Source organism: Chanodichthys erythropterus, chromosome 10 (assembly GCF_024489055.1).
Source record: "Chanodichthys erythropterus isolate Z2021 chromosome 10, ASM2448905v1, whole genome shotgun sequence".
Lineage (NCBI taxonomy): Eukaryota > Metazoa > Chordata > Actinopteri > Cypriniformes > Xenocyprididae > Chanodichthys > Chanodichthys erythropterus.
Window position 1 is genome coordinate 58,773,504 of NC_090230.1, and position 22,902 is coordinate 58,796,405.

General features: G+C 39.4%; 1 protein-coding gene across 4 annotated transcripts in view; it reads left to right on the plus strand.

Annotated features, from left to right (window-relative positions):
• Positions 1–22,902, plus strand: part of map3k1 (mitogen-activated protein kinase kinase kinase 1, E3 ubiquitin protein ligase) — a 68,364-nt gene that overhangs the window by 39,462 nt on the left and 6,000 nt on the right. For 3 of the 4 annotated variants that reach the window (XM_067398382.1, XM_067398384.1, XM_067398385.1), the window contains exons 3-18: positions 582–791; positions 1,078–1,272; positions 1,815–1,931; positions 2,020–2,168; positions 3,488–3,609; positions 5,148–5,229; positions 6,657–6,843; positions 7,806–8,060; positions 14,670–14,791; positions 15,372–15,463; positions 16,555–16,747; positions 17,457–18,726; positions 19,161–19,313; positions 19,666–19,828; positions 21,816–21,947; positions 22,331–22,473. In XM_067398382.1, the coding sequence (XP_067254483.1) occupies positions 582–791; positions 1,078–1,272; positions 1,815–1,931; positions 2,020–2,168; positions 3,488–3,609; positions 5,148–5,229; positions 6,657–6,843; positions 7,806–8,060; positions 14,670–14,791; positions 15,372–15,463; positions 16,555–16,747; positions 17,457–18,726; positions 19,161–19,313; positions 19,666–19,828; positions 21,816–21,947; positions 22,331–22,473 (3,585 nt within the window). The remainder of the gene's footprint in view (positions 1–581; positions 792–1,077; positions 1,273–1,814; positions 1,932–2,019; positions 2,169–3,487; positions 3,610–5,147; positions 5,230–6,656; positions 6,844–7,805; positions 8,061–14,669; positions 14,792–15,371; positions 15,464–16,554; positions 16,748–17,456; positions 18,727–19,160; positions 19,314–19,665; positions 19,829–21,815; positions 21,948–22,330; positions 22,474–22,902) is intronic. The other variant, XM_067398383.1, reaches the window with a different exon arrangement.

Here is a 22,902-nt window from a genome sequence, read left to right on the forward strand (position 1 = left end):
CTGCTTGAAAGCTTTGCTGCAGTTTCACTGCGGCTAGGCACTAAGGGGCCGTTTACATGACACTGTTTTCAAATAAAAACGTAATACTTTTTATGCATTTTGGCCTTTCATTTAAACAATAACGGTGTTTTGGGGGCCTGAAAAAGCAAACTTTTGCAAAACGTGAATTTGTGAAAACTGTGACGTCATGCTCATGGGCATACGTATTACATGTTCAGTCTATAGGGGTGTAGTGTTTCTTTACAAAATTACATCACCAAGTATTGGACTGGCAGCAGAATACAGTGTTTTTAGTAGTTTTTGCTGATGCATGTGAACAGGGTTCATTTTGACACTGTTGTCATCTGTATGTGAAAAACGCAAAAGAAAACATTTCCATTTATAATGCATTGTTGTCATGTAAACTTACCATAAAGTAATGTTTTCTCACTGGAAATAACAATTTATAGTAAAAGCATAATTTCAGTGTCCAAATATTGGCCGATATGACTCATCCCTACAAGACACAATAAAAAAGCAAATCAAGGGAAAGAAACTGGATGGAAATAGTTTTAGATTTTTCTTGTGTCATCGTATCTCAGGTGGTGAAGCCCATTCCTCTGAGAGCAGACGGCACTGAAGCCGGAAGCGACAGTCACAGCTCGTCTTCCTCTCAAAGCAGAGGCCATCGCAGCCCTTCTCCTGGACCTTCCTCTTTCTCAGCCGCCTCCTCCTCTTCATCGTCCTCCACAAAGACTGCTGGGAAGCCTGATTCTCCTGGTCTGCGCAGACGGAGAGGGTCCCCAGTGCCTGTGAGTTTGTCACATTTGTATTGTCTTCTGGTGGCATGAATTTTGTTGTTGTCTAGATGAGTGTTTTGTTATTCACTTTGTTCTTTGCATGAAGATAGCCTTGTTGCTGACATGGTGTTAAATAATAATAATAATAATAATAATAATTTCATTGATTAAATTTAAATTTAAAAATTAGAATATTTCTGTGAGTTTGTTACATTTTCCACTTAGGTTGTCTTAAAAAAAGGCCCCAACATCTGTTTTGCCGTGGAGCTGATATTTTAGTCTGATTGTGTTGTTACAGAGTGGCAGGGTGACGCCCCCTCGCAGAGCTCCCTCCCCTGATGGCTTTTCCCCATATAGTCCAGAGGAGACGAACCGCAGGGTCAACAAGGTCATGAGAGCCCGCCTCTATCTTCTGCAGCAAATAGGACCCAATTCATTCTTGATTGGCGGAGACAGTCCTGACAACAAATTCCGGGTTTTCATTGGTCCACAGGTATGTCCCTATGTCAAATGTTTAGTACTCCTGAACAATGTACCAGTCAAAGAAAAACCCTTAAAGATCAGGCCCCTGAGATATCAAATGCCATATAAATAAATATGATATTGTTAAGTTGAAATGATTGTATTACGTGAGAACAAATGCATAATAGATCTAGGCATGGAGCTGCAACAGCTAGTAGGCAATTGGTTGCCTGGGACAAATACATATTTAATGTTATACATCAGTACAGTAAAGAAAGAGAACTGAGATTGTCAACCGATTTTATGGGTCAGAAGCGTGTTGGGAAACCACAGGGAATAGCATGTTTGGCCTGCAATTTACTGTGGTTAGTTTCTGTAACTCAAACTATGGTATTTGTTATGAAAATCGGTAGCCTAAAAAAAAAAAAAAAAAAAAAACTGTAAAAACAAATGCCACTGTTGTAATAAAAACGGTTTTGTTTCCTCACTGCCCAATATATTATACATACTTTAACATAATTGTGTCACTATTTAGTTATTCCTCATAATTTCCATTGTGTTGTTTGTGATCAGACTTGTAGCTGTGGCCGAGGGACATTTTGCATCCACGTGCTCTTCGTCATGCTCAGAGTCTTCCAGCTGGAGCCATCAGACCCTCTACTGTGGCGCAAGACCCTCAAGAACTTTGAGGTGAGTTAACTGTAATCCAGTCAAAGCCCCACAGCAAACACTGTGCCATTCTTCACACTGAGTACATTGATGGTTTGATTTCATTTAGGTGGAGAGTTTGTTTCAGAAGTATCACAATCGCCGCAGCTCACGCATCAAAGCTCCCTCACGTAGCACCATCCAGAAGTTTGTGTCCCGCATGTCCAACTCTCACACGTCATGTACCTCCAGTGCCTCCCCATCCAGCAATGAGAGCAGGTTTGTAATCCTCGAGCCGGGACCACTTATATTGTGGAACTATTACCCCCTTTCCACCAGCACGAACCGGGTGCTAGTTCAAAGCTAGTGCTAGTGTCAGTTCGGAGTTTGTTCAACTGAGGAGCCTTCTAAGAACCGGTTTGCCTTTCCACGGGCTAGAGAGCCAGCACAGAACCAGGTTGTGTTTAGCAGCGCTAAACACAAATACACCAGGCTCGTTTGAGATGCATCGGGTTCTCGCATAGTGATCAGCGCATGGTATCAAAGCTCCGCAAAGAACAAGAGCACAAGGAGTCGTATGCTCTATAAACGCTCCCGCGGATCCGTGGCACCCACCGAATCGGTCTGATGTATCTCGAACAAGCCTTCTACCAACAATCGCGGATGTTTCACTACTGTTGATGCTCATGGCTTTGCAAACCTACATTGGCATCCAAACACGGCTCGCCGTAATTTGTATATAGACGGAGATTACAATCGAGCTGCTATTAGCTTGATTAGCTGCCATTTCAAAAATGGCGGTCACAAGTTTCCCAGCCCCTGACGCAAGCAGTTCTTACTTCTAGCCCAGCAATGTTTTGGTGCTACTTGCGTACCACTTGTTCTGGTTTGGAGCTGGTGCTTTGTGTGTCGAAAGACAAAGAACTGATTTGAAACTAGGCTCTGGCTCCGAACCAGCACTCGAACTGCCTTGGTGGAAAAGGGGTAAAAGTGATGTTTTGCTATCCCTGACTGGACTGAGTTTTTTTGTTTTGTTTTTTTTCTTGTCCTATCATCATTGTTTTAGGGCTGCAACTGAATTTAAAATTTGCACTTTGAATCTGATTTTACAAAAGTTTTACATTTTCAGGCCCCCAAAATGGGGTTGTCGAGTAAATGAACGGCCAAAATACATACGTTTCCGTTGAAAACGGTGTTGTGTGTACAACCCCTTACATTTCAATCATCTTCATTATTAACTTATAGGAGCAATTGAGCAAAATCATTCAATCTGAATTAAGTTTACTGCTATTATGTCATCTTCCTCTATCTGACTGGGCGAGCCAAGTTTGTGAACCCCAAATAGGTGGTATTGTTGCTTTTAGTGTGCACAGTGATGTTGATGCTGTCTGAAACTGTGTGAAGTCAGTACGTTTTAGAATGTCAGAACAATTAATGTTTGCGTTCTAAAAATGTTATGGTTTGTTTTCATGGTACAATCTCAAAAGAAAAATGATTCTTCATATGATCCATTTGAAACAAAGTAGATTTCTCTGTCACTGCCCCCATGTCTTAGTGACCTTTAAAACCGTATCTGTGTGACTTCTCTTTGTGACCAGTATGAAGGATGAGGAGGAGCAGATGTGTCCTATCTGTCTGTTGGACATGCTAGATGAGGAAAGTCTGACGGTGTGTGAAGAGGGCTGCAGAAACAAACTCCACCATCACTGCATGTCTATATGTAAGTACCAAGAAAAAATATCAATGCTCATATCCCAGATTATCCCACATCAACTACTATTTATATTTAGAGTAGTCAACAGGAGCTAGAATTGACTTCTGAATCTGTCCACATCAAAGGAGGAAGACTTTAAGAGACTTTTTTGTGGGTACAGACACTTTTACAAAGGGCTGGCAAACAGAGCTCATATAAAGGACATGATCCTGACTAGTCTGTCTTAAGGGATCATGAAACTGAGCATATCATATACATTTTTATATGAGAGGGAGGGCCTTTTAGATTGATTTTTTTTTTTCCCCTTCAATCACTGTGCAAGTTCATACAGAACACTTCATATCTGGTCCGGAATGAGCATGTTTAAGCTTTTTCTGCCCATTTTTTTCAGCTACCTTAGTGCTTTAAACATAAACTAGGCCTTTAGGTGCCACATACTTGTTTGCATCAAATCTATGTCTGCTAATAAAAACAATAGCTACGCTTACATGGACACCTTTTCTTTCAATTGATGAATCCGAACATAGTGTGTACATGAACACTAAATAAAGTGATCAGGTTTCCACTGTTCGCTCATACCAACCATTTCCTTTTCTTTGTTTTAAAGAGCAGACTTAATATTAATCTGTTTTCGGTCCTAATTGGGAAATGACACATTAATTTTTGTGCTGTGCTGCTTATATTTATCAAGCAGTAAAAATGCCCCTTCCCACACCTAACATGAGATGTCTTTGGATGAGAGTCTGAAGCAGAGACTGATGGGTCATTGTCTTTGTGGAAGGAGAATTTTAGACTATGACACTATATTACACTATATTCGACGACAACAGCAGCTCGTTCCATGCGTCATCACGCCATCTCTTCATCATTGCACTTGCACAGTACTTTCCAGTTTTGGTTTTCAATCTGATCAAGTGTTTACATGTCGTCTCCATACGATTAGAAAAGGTTTAGACCACCCCTTACAATCCGAATGAAATTTCCATCAGATTTGGCCAATTCATTGCGATTGACGTGGTTACATGTGCTTTTTATATTCCGACTGTGCTACTAGTTCGATTACAAATGGATTATTAAGGTCCATGTAAACACAGCTATTAATAGGGCAGTATATAAAAAGATAAAAAAGGCTTTTGAAGATCTTTTTAAATGTTCTTTCTCAGTTTTGCAAATTTGAAATGCTCACTCATTGTCTCAATTACAGAGCTCTTCAAATGATCGCCACCATGCTAAAAACACTAAAAACAGCCAACAACCAGAGATTGTTGCTGACTGACAAATAAAAAATAAAAATGCTGCAGTAATAATGCAGAAGGAATACAAAATAGGCTAAATATTGCACAAATCTGTCATAATACCCACAAGAGACAGATACATGTAATAACAGGAAGATTGCTCACAGGAGACGATTTGAAGTCTTACTAGTTGTTTGTTGTAGGAGCGTCCTTGACCCATTTCTAGCCCTACATCTCCTGACAGCCTTCATGTAATGATGATGAGTTTTGTGAACATCTCTTGTGTCCTGTTTTTTTTTTTTTTTTCAGGGGCCGAGGAGTGCCGGAGAAATCACGATACATTAATCTGCCCTCTGTGTAGAGCCAAGTGGAAGTCTCATGATTTTTACAGGTAAAGATGTAGAAGTCAAGTCACCTTTATTTATATAGTGCTTTTTACAATGTAGATTGTTTCAAAGCAGCTTTACAGTGATAACAGGAAAATAATGTTACCAAGTATGTTTTGTCTGTATAGCAGCTCTAGAAGAAAATAGTGTCACTGTCCAGCTTAAATATGTTCAGTATTGATTCTTTTCCATTGTAAAAATCATTAGTTCAGTTCTCATACAATGGTATCAATGCAGGCAGATCAGTAATATCGTTGAATAGTAGGTGTCCCTTACTAAGCAAGCCAGAGGCGGCAGTGTGATTAAAAGCCTGGAGAATTCAACAGTTCATGAAAGCTTCAGTTATAGATGTTTTATGACTAACAGACCCAGAGGAAGAGAGTCCTACATAAACACAAGCTGGCAGATGCTAACGGGACCCAACAAGCCCAAACACAGATGTAGGTTAAGAATGATGCCGTCATCAAACCTAACCTGTCAGAGCAGCAGACGGCAGTGACTGATGAAGCTGGCAAGCTCTCAGCTCAAACCCAGCGCTGATGATTGTGCTGCAAAACAGCAGGATGCTTCAGATGAAGTCATGTGTCTTCATTCAGGACATATGCCTGTGGGATTTCTCCTGTTTGTATTTGTTCTTAGGATTTGAGACTGAGATGAGGTCATGTAGAGGTCAGGGTGGGCAGATGTAGAACTCCTTTCTGGTGGTTAGGTAAGCGAGACAGCCCGGCACCAGCCATGTTTGTGTGTCTGCCCGGGATTGACATGCTAGCGGCTAGTCTGTTTTTGGTGATTTCCAACTCCCCGCAAACCATCCAGAGATTTGCCCCACACACAGTGATTCCGAAACCAAACCCCGCTGTTTCTTCTTTAGGAAACTGCAATTATTCTAATTTCATGAAGTAAATCCCCTCCATTTGTCTTAGCTGAATGTAAGATGGCATGACTTTTAAGAGGTAGATCTTACCATCTCCGCTTATAAGAACACAAACCACGGGTTTGGTTTGTTGCCTTTTGTGATGTTCTTGTGAGCTATTAGACCATGCATGTGTTTTGCTGTGTTATGAGAGACAAAGGCAGCTATTAGTATAAACTGTTGTCCTCTGTCAGTCACCACTGCAGTGAAAGAACAGGTTTAGTTTTTACCACGGGGCCGCTCGCCTGCCATGCATTGGCCAGTATTTCAGTACCCAAAACTCAAAATACTGTTGTTACAACAGTTTTTTTTTTTTTTTTTTTTTTTTTTAAATATCACAAAGATGGTAGTACTGTAACTGATGCTATAATATAAATTTTTGGTAACACTGTAATTTCTTATCAGTTTAATGCATTCTTTCTTAGTAAAAGTATTAATTAAAAATCATATTGTTTTGAATAGTAGTCTACAGTGGATGTTGTCTTAAAGAGCTTTGTCTTTCTGTTTTTGTGTGTGTAGTTATGAGGCATCATCTACAGTGGAAAGCACAACAAACCGCTCCCAGACAGTTGCTAGTTCTTCGTCATCTTCATCTCTTCAGGCTGAGAGCCCCAGGGCGGGGCAGGAGGGCGACTTCTCTCTTCCACAGTATGGAGTGCAGCACATCCCCCAGACATACACGGAGCTCGCTGAACCCTGGATCAAGGTGCGCTCAACTTGAAAACACAAAGACAAAGATATTAAGATGCGATCAGTGTATCAGGTCAAAACTCATTAAAGTGACCATTCATGAACAAAAAGTACATGGCTTTCATGTATTCTATTCATGTAGTTTTTGACAGGACGATCATTCCTTGGATAATCGGGCTCTAATTGTGGTTCACTGGAGCCAAAAAGCCTTAGAAATAGCTTTGTAACCTTTTTCAGACTGATAAACTTCAACTTTTTTGCAAAAGTCTACAGAAGACCTTATTTTCTTTCCTTTGTGTCATGATGTGCTGTAATTTAAAGGCATAGTCCACCCAAAAAATGAAGATTCTGACTTGCACTGTTTCAAACCTGTATGACTTTCTTTCTTCTATGGAACACAGAAAAGATGTTTTGAAGAATTTTGGTAAACAAACAGTTTTGGTTCCCACTGAATGTCAAAATAATGTCAATGGGAACTGAAACTCTTTTGTTACCAACATTCTTCAGGATAGCATGTATTGTGTTCGGCAGAAGAAAATCATACAGGTATGGAAGAACATGAGAGTGAGTAATTAATGACTGAAATTTAATTTTTGAGTGAACCAAGCCTTTTAAAAATGTGCAGAACAAAATAGATTTAAATACCATCCATCAATATCATAAAAATTATTGTTGGCTGTCATATTCATCAGTATTCATATATCACTATATTTCAAGGAATCTCACATAAACTGATATATTTTCCATCTAAATTGTCATTACTGCAATGCAATGCAAAAAAAAATTAAAAGTTTTAAGTGCAGCTGTAAGTATACATCAAAGTAGTTTTTTACATTTCATTTATAAAGATTATTAAAATCAAAAATGTCACAATGTAAGAAATTTTACTATTGTTTCTATTATATTTTTTTTATTTTTTTGAAGTTTCAGTAAAAATATGACCTTGCTGTTTTGTAATGTGTTCATGCTCCCTCTCAGGTGTTTGGTTTGGAGCTGGTTGGCTGTCTCTTTTCCCGGAACTGGAACATCAGGGAAATGGCCCTTCGGCGGCTGTCACATGACGTGAGCGGAGCCCTCCTGTTGGCCAACGGCGAGCATTCGTTGGCCGGTGCGGGGGCAGGGCTGGGCACAGCTGCTGGGAAGGTCTCTGGAGACGTGGTGGTGGAGTCCTGCTGTAGTGTGCTCTCCATGGTCTGTGCAGACCCAGTCTACAAAGTCTATGTGGCCGCACTGGTGAGATGCTTTACCTCTGTCTTAAAAACACTATTAAGGCACAAAACAACATCACTTTAATAATATGGTCAGTTGTGTATTATCTGTTAGACATGACAATGAATAAGTGCTTAGGGGTGTGCAATATCACAGTTTTTTATTGTGGACGATTAAAATGTCTCCACAATCAGCTTATAAAGAAATATTGCAGTATCGTGCTAGTGCATTCTATCAGTTGTAGTTCTAGGGCCTCCATCACAACATACTGTACAATGTGACATACATTCACATCACATTTTAACGCAGCAGTAGAGTAATATTCGCGGGACACTTAAATTCACAAAAGTTCATTATTTGTATGTGCTTTAAAGCCTTGCAGGTTAAACATATCATTCGCATGCTGATGCGCTGTTCTAACATGCGTTTTCACGGGAAGCGCACGGGTACTAAAAGCCTGTCAAATGGCGCCTGCTTACCAAGTTATCTTTTGAGTCTGATTGTACTAATACTGTCAAATACACACAAAGTTTACATAAACACAGTTGGTTATGTCTAAAGTGAAAGTAAACATTTGAGAGAAAACTGGATGCGTGGCTGTATATATGTGACTGTCTTTAATGTGACAGAGCAGCCTAATATTAACCATGCTGCCGCTTGTATAGTTGTGTAGTGTAACTTGGATAGTTCACACAAACATGAAAATTCTGTCATTATTTACTCACTGTAATGTTGTTTCAAACCTGTATTAATTTCTTTCTTGTGCAGAACAAAAAAATAAAATATTTTGGAGAATGTGGGTAACCAAACAGTTGCTGGTCCCCATTGACTTCCATAGTAGGAAAAACATACACTAGTCACTGTGGACCAACAACTGTCTGGTTACCCACATTCTTCAAAATAACTTTTATTTTCAACAGAAAAAAGACTCATTAGGGTTTAAAACAATTTGACAGAGTAAATTATGACACTTTTTGGGGTAAATATCCCTAATAAAACAAAAAAAAGAGAAAATCGCCCTCTGCTCTTGATTGAGGACTTTAATACATTAGCTTTATTAAGAATCAATGTATAATTTATACAGTTAACTGTAGTGTTTTATTTTTATATTTGTTCGTTAAATTTTTTGCTTGAATGCTACAAATACACCTACAGTAGCTGAAAAACATAAAGCAACGTTGATTTTATTTGTATAATGCAACAGTGGGATTTGAACAGTGGGGTTTTTCACTATCTTTTTCTTTTTTAATAACAAAAATAAAATAATGACAAAGATTTTTGTCTTCGCTACTTTGGCGACTTAGGCTACTTCGCTATTTTTTGTTTTATAATTTAATATTTTGTAAGGCTTTGTTTTTAAAATATGGGATTTGTTTGGCTGTAATGTTCAGTGGTAAAATGGTAAAACCAACATGAAGAATCATGATAAAATCGTGAATCGTGATTTTCCTGAAAAAAAATCGTGATATGATATTTTTGCCATATCGCCCACCCCTATAAGTGCTTCAATTGATCAGACTGCACTGGTTAATAATGGTTCCCAAATATTTGTCCCCTTTTTGTAAAGAAAAACCTCTTTGTGCTCGTGATGAGTCTATAAAGTGCCCTCTTAACTTGTTCGGCTTCATACTGTCAGAAGCTAATATTTGAGGCACATAACACACTGGTATTTATTCATTACCTACTGTTGTACTGTTGAAACCAAGGGCAAGATATTTCATTTTACTGTCTGAGATTTGTCGTGTTGCGTCATATCTAGTGTAGATAGCATCACTGATTAAAATGGGTTTGTTAGTTTTTGATGCTTTGCGCCATTCGTGTCTGGTGTAGATGTGGTGTTTTGGTAGCTGTGATGTTTAAAGTAGATTCATCATCTGCTTTGTTTACCTGGCACTGGCAGTTCTTTTATAAACTTGTCCATGCTTAGTGCAAAACCGTGCTTCATCCGTTCATATTTTTACACGACTCCCGACAATACTCAATTCTGATTCTTGAATTGCAACATCTAGCAGTCTGTTATTACACAACAACCACAACAACTGAAAACAGACCGTTCGGGCAGTAATCATCTTGAGGTAAAAAAAATGTCAAATTAATGTTTTGTGTTCAATTATTTAATTGAGGCAAGTAGCTGCATAATAAGCAGGATAATTTCGCAGTGGAGGTTTCTTTTGCATAACAATCTGCTGACTGTACACTGTACTTAGCCTTGCCCTAACTCTGGGCCCCCTCTGGGGATTGCGCCCCCCATTTTTGGAACCACTGGGTTACATGCATGTTTTTTTTAGTTCACTTAAGCACTAGTATGTGAAGCAAAGGTCTTTATTATTTTACAAGTCCTTATGTCCAAGTGTAATGCATTCAGAATGCTGAAATGCAGTGAACTTACTTAACCACTTTTCACATGCCTGACCCACTGCTATTATCATGTGAACACTTCAGTCACATGAAGTGTTCACAGCATGTCATGCTACTGTTAAAATCATATGAACGAGAGATTGTGGCACAGCAGAAGGAAGTTGCGCAATACTGCACCAACCAGGAGTTCCTACAGTCATCAGGGCAGGTTAAACTGAGACTAGAGAATTGGGTCATAATATTGGCTTGATGGTCTTAGCTATTTCATTTGGGACTTCACGTTTCTTCTTTGAACTCTTTTCTATATAAAAAGTCCAGTAAAAATAAAATACATTCCAGTTTTTTTGTAAATTGAGGAAGATTTGATTACTTCACTGGTCTACTGTTTTGAGTGTCCATCATTCCTTCATTACGCAAAGGCCACATCCAAATTAGACTGGGCGATATAGCTAAAAATCTCAATATTTTTCCACAGTAAAGTTTACTGCAAAATAATCAAGATAATAAAAATAATCTAGGCATATTACCACTTACTGCTTTTTACTGAATGAACACAAAAGGAACATTTTAAAATCTGTGTTTTTTTTTTTGGTATTTTTAATAGGCACCACTATAAAAATATAAAGAAGAAAATTATTTAACAAAAACATGTGTGGTTGTCACAACAAAACAAGTTCTTTTAAAGAACAAAGAAACAAATTACACATTACATAAAAAAAGTGGCAGTTCTTTCAATCTGCATTTACAATCCAAGACTTGAAGCACAGATCTATTTTGACATGCAGTATGAGATTTTCTTTGTCTTGTCCGTTGCTATGGTTATCACTGTCAGTCATCTCAGTTTGGGATTTAATCCCACATTTAAATAAGGTTGACAATCCAGAAACTTTGCAGTGCGTTTGCATTGTGAAAAATCTATCTTTTGTTCAAACTGTGACTGGGTTTAATACAGATGGCGAGCTAAGAGCACTCACTTTATAATCACTGAAACCGTCAATCACTTAAATTCAGTGCAAGCTCACTGACTGACTCAGTTTCATGAAAAACCTCCTGTTATATTGAAAAAAGCTGTCTACGCACTAGGGCTGCACGATTAATCGCATGCTATTCTCACGCGCATTTCGTCAGTAAAGCCGGTTCCCTGATTACTGCTAAATCGCCATCACCTGCTTTTAAACGGAGCGCCTTTTAATAGACAGAGCCGTAGTTCACAGACAAGCCACGCAATATCGCGTTCATTATCGCAGGCGATTCATCTGCGATATGAACGCGATATTGCGTGGCTTTTCAGTGATCTACGGCTCTGTCTATTAAATGCCGCTTCATTTGAAAGCAGGTGATGGCGATTTAGCGGTAATCAGGGAACCGGCTTTACTGACGAAATGCGCGTGAGAATAGCATGCGATTAATCGTGCAGCCCTACTACGCACCATGAGCATACAGAACACCGTGAACCTTGCAGTTAAAAGAAAAGGGCATTTAGAGCAGTGTTGAGTGGATTCTGTGTACCTTAAACATCTCTTTGACCATTGGCTGCAATGCTCAACTCTTCAAAAACACTTAAAGGTACACTATGTAACTTTTTGTTCAAAGTTTACAAAATTAAAGTCAATACATCAATCCTTCCAAAACGTGTTTTCGTATTACCTTGATTCACTGTGGTAAGCCTATTATAATATTATAGGGCAGTTGTGGCCTAATGGTTAGAGAGTCATATTATATATACTTATAACCCGAAGGTCGCGGTCTCAGTACTGGCAGGAAATGTAGGTGCAGGAGTGAATGAACAGTGCTCTCTTCCCACAACTGTCCATTGCCCTTGAGCAAGGCAACTAACCTCCAATCGCTCCCCGGGCACCACAACAAAAAAGGTCGTAATAAAACCAGAATCAACATTGGCTTGGCTTTTCAAAGATGACGATAACTGAGGGATTTGAAATGTTGTAAAAGCGACTCGGAGACGGCTTTTATTACTCAACAGGTGAGTAAGGTATTTTATTGAACAGATAAATTGCCATATTTAGCTCTTTAACAGAGTTAATTGTAAAGCATTATCTATTGTGAATTTCATTATGCTTGTTGTAGCACTGAAACGTCTTCAGCTAGTCAGCTCCTTTCCATCGAAACTGGTAAATGATAACCATATTCATCTGCACAGTCACGCAGAGCCGAAGCACAACAATGTTCTTCCACAAAATGCATACCTAAAGACTGCTCTGTCAATAAAAATGACAAAAATCCCAACAAATAAAACAGAAATAAAGCAAAATACCATTTCATGGCCCTTAATACTTTTCACTTGCCATTGTCTGCAAAAACCTCTTCAGTGAATACAATGCCTTGGTATTTCTTTTCCTCTTGTCAACTTTGATCTGAGGTTATCTGAACCGGGCCAGAGTTCTAAAGTGCAACGAACCACGCTGGCTAGTTTTAAAGTTCACTTCAAACCAGGAAGTCTGGAAGCAGCAGGGATCCTGAGACTGAAGCTGGAAAAGAAAGGTTTCCCTTTTTTCTTTCTCTCACAACCTATTTCTCTTCCTTTTAAAACCAAAAACAAACAAACAAAACAATAGCTCTTGCTGCTTGGACTTCTGGGATGGTGTCTTTCCCTCAGGCTCTGTGCTCCAGTGAGCCGCCTTTATGAAAACAACAAGCGTTTTGTCCTTTCGGGGCTTTCCAGCAGTTTTCCTATATTCTTCGAACACGCACCAGAAAGAGGGCTGTCTCTATGAACTAAAAATACTACAGACAAAAGCTTTCAGGATGTTACCTTGTGTTAGACTGCTCTATAAACACTGCATTGTATTGAAGTTGGGTAGCGGTCGGGCTGATCTAAAGTCCGCTTGTGAGCTAAATGTGGCAGTTTAGATGTCCATAATGTTTCACTATTTATACTTGATGTGGAGTTTTTGCAGACGAGCATTGTTTTATACTTTTGTGTGTGTATATGTGTCGGCAAATGCGTGTTTGTTTTCGGTAGGGGAGTGTGTGGTGGGTTAATCAATGCTGGGCCGCGCTCCAGTGCACTGTGCTATCAGTCACCACTCCCAGCTCTCTCTGAAAGTCAGGGTCAGGGTGAACTCTTTCTCACACATGCACACAAACACACACTGTGTAGCACTGTTAATGTACTGTACTCTAGTGGTTCTCAACCGGCAGATCGCAGGATTGTTAAAATTAATAAAATCAACTAATCATATACTTGTTGTTTGTGTAGATAGGCTAGTAAAATAAAACTTAAAAATGGAGAAAACGCATTTCTTTTGCTGTTGACATCGGAGGCTGTACATCCAATGAAACTCAGTCGCTTTGTAGAGGCTAGCAATGTTACGCAGATGCCAGATGACTTTTGGACAGTAAACAATTGTGGTACTATATTTGGCCATCACATGATGCCCAGTGTTGGGAGTTTTTTTTTTGATAAAATTGTGATTTTTTTATTTAAAATGTTTTTTTGTTTTTTTTAATGCTGCTATTGCTATTTTTAATAAAAGCATTGTTTGCTTTGCTTGTTTGTAGCACAATTTCACCAAATACTAAATAATAATAATAAATAATAATAATAATAATATTAATAGTATTATAAAATATTATTTTACTTTGGTTGCTATTGTTATTACTACTTAATATTATTTTTCTCTTTATTATCACTAAATAAATAAATAAAAAATACTATTATAATTTCACTGTAAAGGAAAAAAAAGAATATTTACGAAAAATAAGAATTTTATTTTTAGAGTACAACTAAATTTCCAATATATTATTCATATTTATTCCAATATTCATATTTATTGCTTAACAATCAAGCTTTTATTTTGGAGGAATACTCTTAAAAGCTTCTCTTTTGTTGACAACAAGCACTTTCAGGCCTGGTTTCACAGGGCTTAGATTAAGCCAGGATTAGGCCTTAGTTCAATTAGGATATTTTAGTAGCTTTTATAAATATGCTTTTTTTAAAAAAAAACAAAAAAAAAAAACATAACTGGTGTCCGTCTTGAGACAAAACAATGCCACTAACATATTTTAAGGTATGTCAGTGCAAATTGCTTTCAGTTAAGACAGCTCAAACATGCATTTTAGTCTTCATTAAATAAATATTTCAGTTAATCATGCAGTCCTCTCTGGGTCTTAAATCAAAACTGTCTGAGAAACCCATCTTGTGCTCAACACAGGACTAGAGAATCCACAACACAAGACACAGTCCTGAATTTGGCAACATTGTTTGTGCTTTTGTATAGATCTGTATTAAGAGTCGATCTTTGTGGTTTGTTTCAGAAAACTCTGCGAGCGATGCTTGTCTACACCCCCTGTCACTCTGTGTCAGAGCGGACTCGATTACAGCAGCTACTGCGGCCCGTGGTGGAAACCATACTGGTCAAGTGTGCAGATGCTAACAGGTACAACTTAACAACATCTCTGATTGGGCCTGTTTATCATGCATAGAGGATAAATAAGTTGCCTTGATGTAAATGATGATGATTTGACTTGATCCAGGATTCCTCCATTATTCAAAGCTAGCAAAAAAGGAATGATCACAATCAGAAGATCTCGTATACTTCATTTTAAATCTCAGGCTGTCATAAAGTTAACAGGCTATCGCCACCTAGTGGACAGGCACTGTAATAAACACAAATGATTGCTGTTGTTTAAGAGTGATGAGTTTGTTTGAAGGGTAGTCAGTATGATATCAAATGTCGCTGTTTACCCCCCGCCCACCAACTCCCTGGTCTTATTATGAATGATTGATTGGTGCATATTATTTTAAAGAAAATAATCTTTCATCAGTATGTAGTAACTGAAACCTCTTTGCGGACATCCTCTTTTCCTCATCCAATCAATTCTTGAAGAATAATCACGTGTTTGTTTATTTTTAGTGTCTTGTTTGCTCAGAAATACCTCACATTTTCCTGTTGACTTTCAACGTCTCTTTTGAAGTGGGTTTGCTAAGTGTACGTGTTTGTCTTTTTGTGCTCATAGTCGTACCAGTCAGCTGTCTGTGTCCACTCTACTGGAGCTGTGCAAAGGTCAAATGGGGGAACTTGCAGTGGGCAGAGAAATCCTCAAAGCAGGTAATAATCATCAAATCTATGTCATAATGAAATTAACCTATGGTTAATGTTTCGTGCAGCCTCCATGCATAAATTAAACTTAAAGGTGTAGTGCACCCAAAAATGAAAGTGTTCTCATTAATTACTCGCCCTCATGTCATTTCAAACCTGTAAGGCTTTCGTTCATTTTTGGAACACAAATGACGATATTTTTGATGAAATCTGAGAGCTCCATAGACAGCTAAGCAACTGCCACTTCGACGCTTCAAAATGTTCATAAAGAGATCATAAAACTAATCCATATTAATTGAGTGGTTTAGTCCAAATGTTCTGAAGAGCTTTATATGATGAACAGGTTGAATTTTGCCTTTTATTCACATAAACATTCATCAACTCGCACATCATTTGTCATTTACGCAGCACGTTTGAACTTCTGCAAGAGGTTTGATCTCATGCGTCAGGCAGGTAATCAGTGTTTATATGTGAATAAAAGGCCAATTTAGTTTTTTGTGGCTGTCAGTGTACAAGAAAAGCACCATAAAAGTAGTCCATTTGACTACATTATATTCCGTGTTGTTTGAATTTATTTGTTATTTACTATAAACTATGCACTTATACTATGCACTATGTACTCAACTGTCAAGTGCAGGGGTACAAAGCTCACCTCATGGCGGGCCACAGCCCTGCAGAGTTTAGTTCCAACACTTCTCCAACACACATTCCTGTAGTTTTCAAATAAGCCTGAAGTGCCTGATTGGGGTTGAAGCTAGAATTTTGCACCCCTGGTCTAGTGTATTTTGTCATCCATCATTGAAGCCTCTTTCCATATGCTATAAGAAAAGCTGTCACAGAGTGCATGAAGTGTCTAACATTCCACACTTCACTTCATTTTTTTTTTTTTAGTTATACTTTTCAGTGTGAACACCCTACTCACACTTTATACTACAAAATGACATAGAATAGAGCATAAGTACAAGATTTGGGATGCACCTATACTTTAGCTTTGTGTGAGGAACAGGAAGCTTACACTGTTATTGACTCAAACTAAACTTTTTTTAATATTTGTTTGCTATTCAATAGAAATATGTGTTCATCTATGATTTTTCCATTAGGCTCTATTGGTATTGGTGGAGTTGACTATGTCCTGAATTGTATCCTGGGCTCTAAAACGGAGGCCAATAACTGGCAAGCACTGCTGGGTCGGCTGTGTCTGATCGACAGGCTCTTACTGGAGTTTCCTGCTGAATTCTACCCTCATATTGTGTCAGGTGGAGACTGCAACCAGGCCCAAAACATTGTGGAGAGGTACAGAAATGCATGCTAATCTTGCTGATCTTCTGTTCTCGATTTATGAAATATGAACATTTATAAAAGTTTAGCATTTTTGCAACCGTTTAAACAATTTTTAGGATGTTTGTGTGATGTCATTATTTTCTAGTGATATGATTTAAATAAGCATAAAATTGTACAGTTAAAAAAAATGAATGGCAGAACCAGGATTGTAGATTTAACCTAGGATCATTTCTTATTTAAGCAAAATAGACATTATAACTTTACGCATCACTCAGTAAGAGCTTGCCAAGTTAGTATGTGTTTATTTATTTATTTATTGTTTTTTTTTTCTACTCTCAAGCTAAATTCTTCTGGGAAGAAGACATTTATTGAAAGTGGTAGTGTAACATAGCGGTTGATTCTTTCATGTTTCATCCTTCTTAAAATCTTAGCCCAAGGTTCTGTCTGTGCAACCACACCTTTACGTCTGGTAACAAATTAAATTTGTCTCACTTATTTTATGGGCCATTTAGGTCACACCGTTGCAGACACCGATACAATTGATTACATTACAGGCCCCATTTAGAGCAGGCATTAAGACATTTTGGGTGTTTTACCAGGGTTGCAATCAAAACGTAGCTCTATTCATTCAGTTTTTGATAATTAAAACCGATTTAAAAAGGAAACTGAAGTTCTTTGCTGTATCATCATGGGTTTTAACTCCATTATTTTGCTTTCGTAGGTACCAGAAGCTACTGCCTCTTCTAAGTTTCGCTCTGCAGTCCATCGATAACTCTCACTCCATGGTGGGTAAGCTTTCCCGTCGAGTCTTCCTGAGCGCTGCCCGTATGGTAGCTCGTGTGCCTCATGTCTTCGTTAAGCTACTGGACATGCTCAACGTCACCAGTTCTACTCACTACGCCCGCATGCGCCGGCGTCTTCTGGCCATCGCTGAGGAGATGGACATCCTGGAAGCCATCCATCTGGGACTAGATGACCTACAGACTGGGCACAGTTCGCACTCCAGTGCTTTCCTCGAGCCCACAGCCCCCCATAACTCCCCATGTACAACTGAAAGGAACTCTCCCACCCATGGTCTACAGCAGCCGACTGCCAAGGTGGCGCTTTCAGGTCAAGCCAGTTCAACTCCTGTAGATGATATAACCGAGAGACTCTCAAACATCGTCACAAGCCCTGCTGAATTTCCAAAGCCCCCCGTTCAGGCCCGAAACAGACCTATGAGTCAATGTTTGAACTCCCCCTCATCCAGTCAACCCCCGAGCCTTCCTTCTCTGTCCATGGCCAATGCCTCAGCCTTCCCTCCAGAAAGCCCCAAAGCCCTGCCACAGAGTTTTATGCCCAACAAACTCGCCCAGTCCTCACTGAGTACCCAGCGCAAGTTGCCACTGCAGAAAGGATTAAGTGGAGGTGTCTGTAGTGGTAAGGAACCGGAGAAGCTGCCCTCCCCTGTGTTTACCCAAGCTCGGCCACTGCCCTCGAGTCAGATCCACTGGCCCAGACCCTCTCGACCCTCTCCCACTGCCTCATCTGACGGAGCTAAAGCTTTAAGCCCAGGGACAAAGAGCAACATGAAACTGGACCTTCAGGAGGTCAGGTCCAGAGATGACATGGGCTGTAGTGGCGGTTCTGCTCTCATCCCCAGTGAGGACACAGTCTTCACACCAGTAGAGGAGAAATTCCACGGTATAGATGCTTCTGCCGATCTCAGCTCCAGCATGGAGGACCTTTTGGAAGCCTCTATACCTGCGGCAGACAGCACAGTCACCTTCCAGTCCGAAGTGGCAGTGCTTTCACCAGAACAGACCAACACAAACGACGACACGTACAGCGAGGACATGACCAAGAACCAGAAGTGCAAGGAGAAGATGGAGGCTGAGGAAGAGGAGGCGTTGGCTGTAGTCATGGCAATGTCCGAGTCACAAGATGCCCTGCCTATCATCCCGCAGTTACAGGTGGAGAAAGGAGAAGACGTGATTATTATTCAGGTGGATGTGAGTGCATGACTAAATATTAATATCATAGTCAACTTTGCTCAAAAATAAAGGTGACTCCTGTACACTGTCAGAAACAACAGCTTGTCACTGGGGCAGTACCCTTAAAAGGACATCTTGGTACCTTAGCTACCCCAAAAAGGGTGCATATTAGTAGTTTAGAGTAGTAATATGTATCCTTAAGGTGCTACTATGAAATATGATACAATAAGGTAAGGTATGATGTAAATAAAGAAGAAAGATGTCCCATTAAGGGCACTGGCCCAGTGACAAGCTGTAGAAGAGATTTGACACCAGTAATATCTAGTATCACTAATATCACAAATGCTTGTTTAATCATTCTGCCTTATGCAAGCACTGCTCGTGTATAATTTTAAGATCAGAAAGTTTGTTTGGCTTAATTTTTCCCTGCCTTTTTTCCTTTTCATGGTCAGACACCAGAGACTCTGCCTGGTCATACCAAAGCAAAGCAGCCATACAGGGAAGGCATGGAATGGCTAAAAGGGCAACAAATTGGCCTGGGTGCCTTTTCGTCATGTTACCAGGCTCAGGATGTTGGCACTGGTACTCTGATGGCTGTCAAACAGGTGAGAATATCTGTTACATACACCACCCGAAACTTCACATGAGGAATTTCATCATGATTTTGTTATCTGTCGCACTGTCGTGTTCAGGTTTCAAACCTTACCTTTACTGGTCAGTCCTACTGTTCGGTCCTACTAACTGTTGATGTCCACCATGTTTTTTCAAACACTTTATGGGGAATCTTTGTGTTTGGATAGTTGTAATGCAAATGATCTGAAAATGCTGAGAAATGATGTTGACTGGTCACTTATAACAGCAGTGGCAGTGATGACTGAACATGTACAGACAGATGACAGAACAGAACATGCTATATACAGTACAGACATGATGCTTGATTGTGATTTAATTCTTCAGGTGACGTATGTGAGGAACACCTCCTCAGAGCAGGAGGAGGTGGTGGAGGCACTACGAGAGGAAATTCGCATGATGGGTCTCCTTAACCATCCAAACATCATCCGGATGCTGGGGGCAACCTGTGAGAAGAACAACTACAACCTTTTTGTAGAGTGGATGGCAGGTGGGTTGTCACAAACATGCAGAGAGTAAAGGTGTGGTCACATAAGCAAAATTTCACGGACGAAATGGGTCCAGTATTATTTTCAAACCTAGCAGCTTTTCGTTGGCCAAGGTAGTGAATCTGTGAGACTTGAACTTGAAACTGTTGCAAAATCTGCTCTTGTGCAAAATTCCCATTGGCTTGGATTCCTATTGAAATGTCTGGATTTCATCCATTAGAATTTGCTGAACAAAAGTAAATGTAACTGCACCTTAAAGGGTTAGTTCACCCAAAAATGAAAATTCTGTCATTTATAACTTACCCTCCGTTCCACACCCGTAAGACCTTCGTTAATCTTCAGAACACAAATTAAGATATTTTACTTGAAATCAGATGGCTCTGTGAGGCCTCCATAGAAAGCAATGACACTTCCTCTCTCAAGATCCATAAAGGTACTAAAAACATATTTAAATCAGTTCATGTGAGTACAGTGGTTCAATATTAATATTATAAAGCAATGAGAATATTTTTAGAGCGCCAAAAATAACAAAATAACGACTTTAGTGATGGCCAATTTCAAAACACTGCTTCAGGAAGCATCAGCATAATGAATCAGCGTGTCGAATCATCTTTTCGGAGCGCCAAAGTCACATGATTTCAGCCGTTGGCAGTTTGAAACGCGATCCGAATCATGATTCGACACACTGATTCATTATGCTCCGATGCTTCATGAAGCAGTGTTTTGAAATCGGCCATCACTAAATAAGTCGTTATTTTGTTATTTTTGGAGCACCAAAAATATTCTCGTCGCTTTATAATATTAATATTGAACCACTGTGATCACATGAACCGATTTAAATATGTTTTTAGTACCTTTATGGATCTTGAGAGAGGAAATGACATTGCTTCCTATGGAGGCCTCACTGAGCCATCGGATTTTAACTAAAATATCTTAATTTGTGTTCTGAAGATGAACGAAGGTCTTACGGGTGTGGAACGGCATGAGGGTTTTTGGGTGAACTAATCCTTTAAAGATAGTGGTCATGTTGGGATCTCACCAGGGTTGCCAGGTCACAGAAAAATTTCCAGCCCAAAGACTCAGAACCCACCAAAAATAAATGAAAACTAGCTCAATTAATTATATATTCTATATATATAACATATTCTATATACCATATTACTTTAGCAACCATTTATGAATGCAAATGTTTTTCAAATTACATTGTAGTTCGTATGGGTGACTAAAGAATACACTAAAAGTTGATAAATGTAAAATATTTTTTTCTATATTTAACATTACCTTACAGTAGTGAAAGATGACTTGCCTTTCCCTCACGTCTTCCCTCAGGTAGATTGCAGGTTTTCATATGTGGCTGGATGGGCACATGCAAAATCCCTTTAAAACTAGGTGACCATACAGCGTTTGTCTGTGTATACCCTAGACTACATTACGGCCTATCCAGGACAAACAGGGTTTAATATGGAATGCAACCTTGATGACTTTAACTTCAAATGCTTGTATCCATGCGTATGAATGAGTAATGGGATGATTCTGTATTATATGTAACATTGGTAACCCTAGTTATGACTTATTAATAATAGCCTACATAATCTTCTTTTCAGTCACTCTAATTCTCTCCACGTTCACTCTTTTTGTTAGCACTCAGGCATCAATGTGCAGTTTATCTGCAATGCCAAACTCAATTAAACCAACCTAAAATTCTGGAACTCACAATCTCCATCTCGCCTCTCTTTCAGCAGTCCTTAGGTCACCAGGTATTCTTTCCGAGGATTAATACACATTTGTAAAAGGGTCCAATTTAATTTGTGGAATAACTTTTTTTAACTGAATTTTCAAAATAGCTTAATTGTGCGGGAAAACGTGACCTTGGCAACACTGGATCTCACAATGCATTATTACATGAGGTCCTTTTGGCTTTTAATTACTGTTTACCAGATCTGACCTGGTCTATAAAAGTCATACTTGAACCCCCCTGTTTTCCTCTAGGTGGCTCTGTATCTCATCTCTTAAATAAGTATGGCGCCTTTAAGGAGGGTGTGGTCATCAACTACACGGAGCAGCTCCTACGTGGTCTCGCCTACCTCCACGAGAATCAGATCATACACCGTGACATCAAAGGTAAGCTACTGGAACATGGCTACAGAAAGCAAATGGTTTGGTTTCCAGCCTACTCTTATGTCCTTTGATAAATAAAGGCGGCATTGACTTTTTCAGTTCAGTTTTTTGTGTGTGTTTTAAGCTCTGTTCCAAACCTAAACAGGTACTTGCTGCCTACTGAGACAGCATCATACTGTAGGTGCGCTCCCAACTCTATTAGAAAGCGATGGAACTCTGTTTGTGTAACGTGGAGTTGTTGCCCAAGTATGACATTTAATTTCAGTTCTGGTACCTTATATGGTAGCTCTCTGTGTAGGCAGTAGACAGCAAGGCAGCTCACTAGGTTATGGAACAGAGCTTTAGGATGTGTTCTCTTATTTATGGTCTCCTTTTAACCGGTGTAGGTGCCAATCTGCTAATTGACAGCACAGGCCAGAGGTTGCGGATAGCTGATTTTGGGGCAGCAGCACGTTTGGCTTCAAAAGGCACGGGTGCAGGGGAGTTCCAGGGTCAGCTCCTGGGAACCATTGCCTTCATGGCTCCTGAGGTAAACATTTGAACTTAAAAATGCAAAACCTGCCTCTTCACTACATAAAATAAAAGCTTTCCTGTAGCTCAGTGGTTAGAGCATGGCACTAGCAATGCCAAGGTCATGGGTTCGATCCCAAGGATTGCACATACTCAGATACAAATGTATAGTATAATGCAATGTAAGTCGCTTTGGATAAAAGCGTCTGCCAAATGCGTAAATGTAAAATGTAAATGTAAAATTTGTTGAGATGGAAGTGTTCACCCTGAAGTGTTTAAACAGGCCACTGTTTAACTTCTGAGTTCCATGAGAGTCCGTGTCCATGTCAGACACAATATCAAAACAATTTTTTACTACTTGCGTTCAAATAGGACAGTATGTGGCAATGGCAAAGTTTCTTTTGTTTGCAAAAAATATTGATGTATTAAATGCGGACAGTACAGCCAA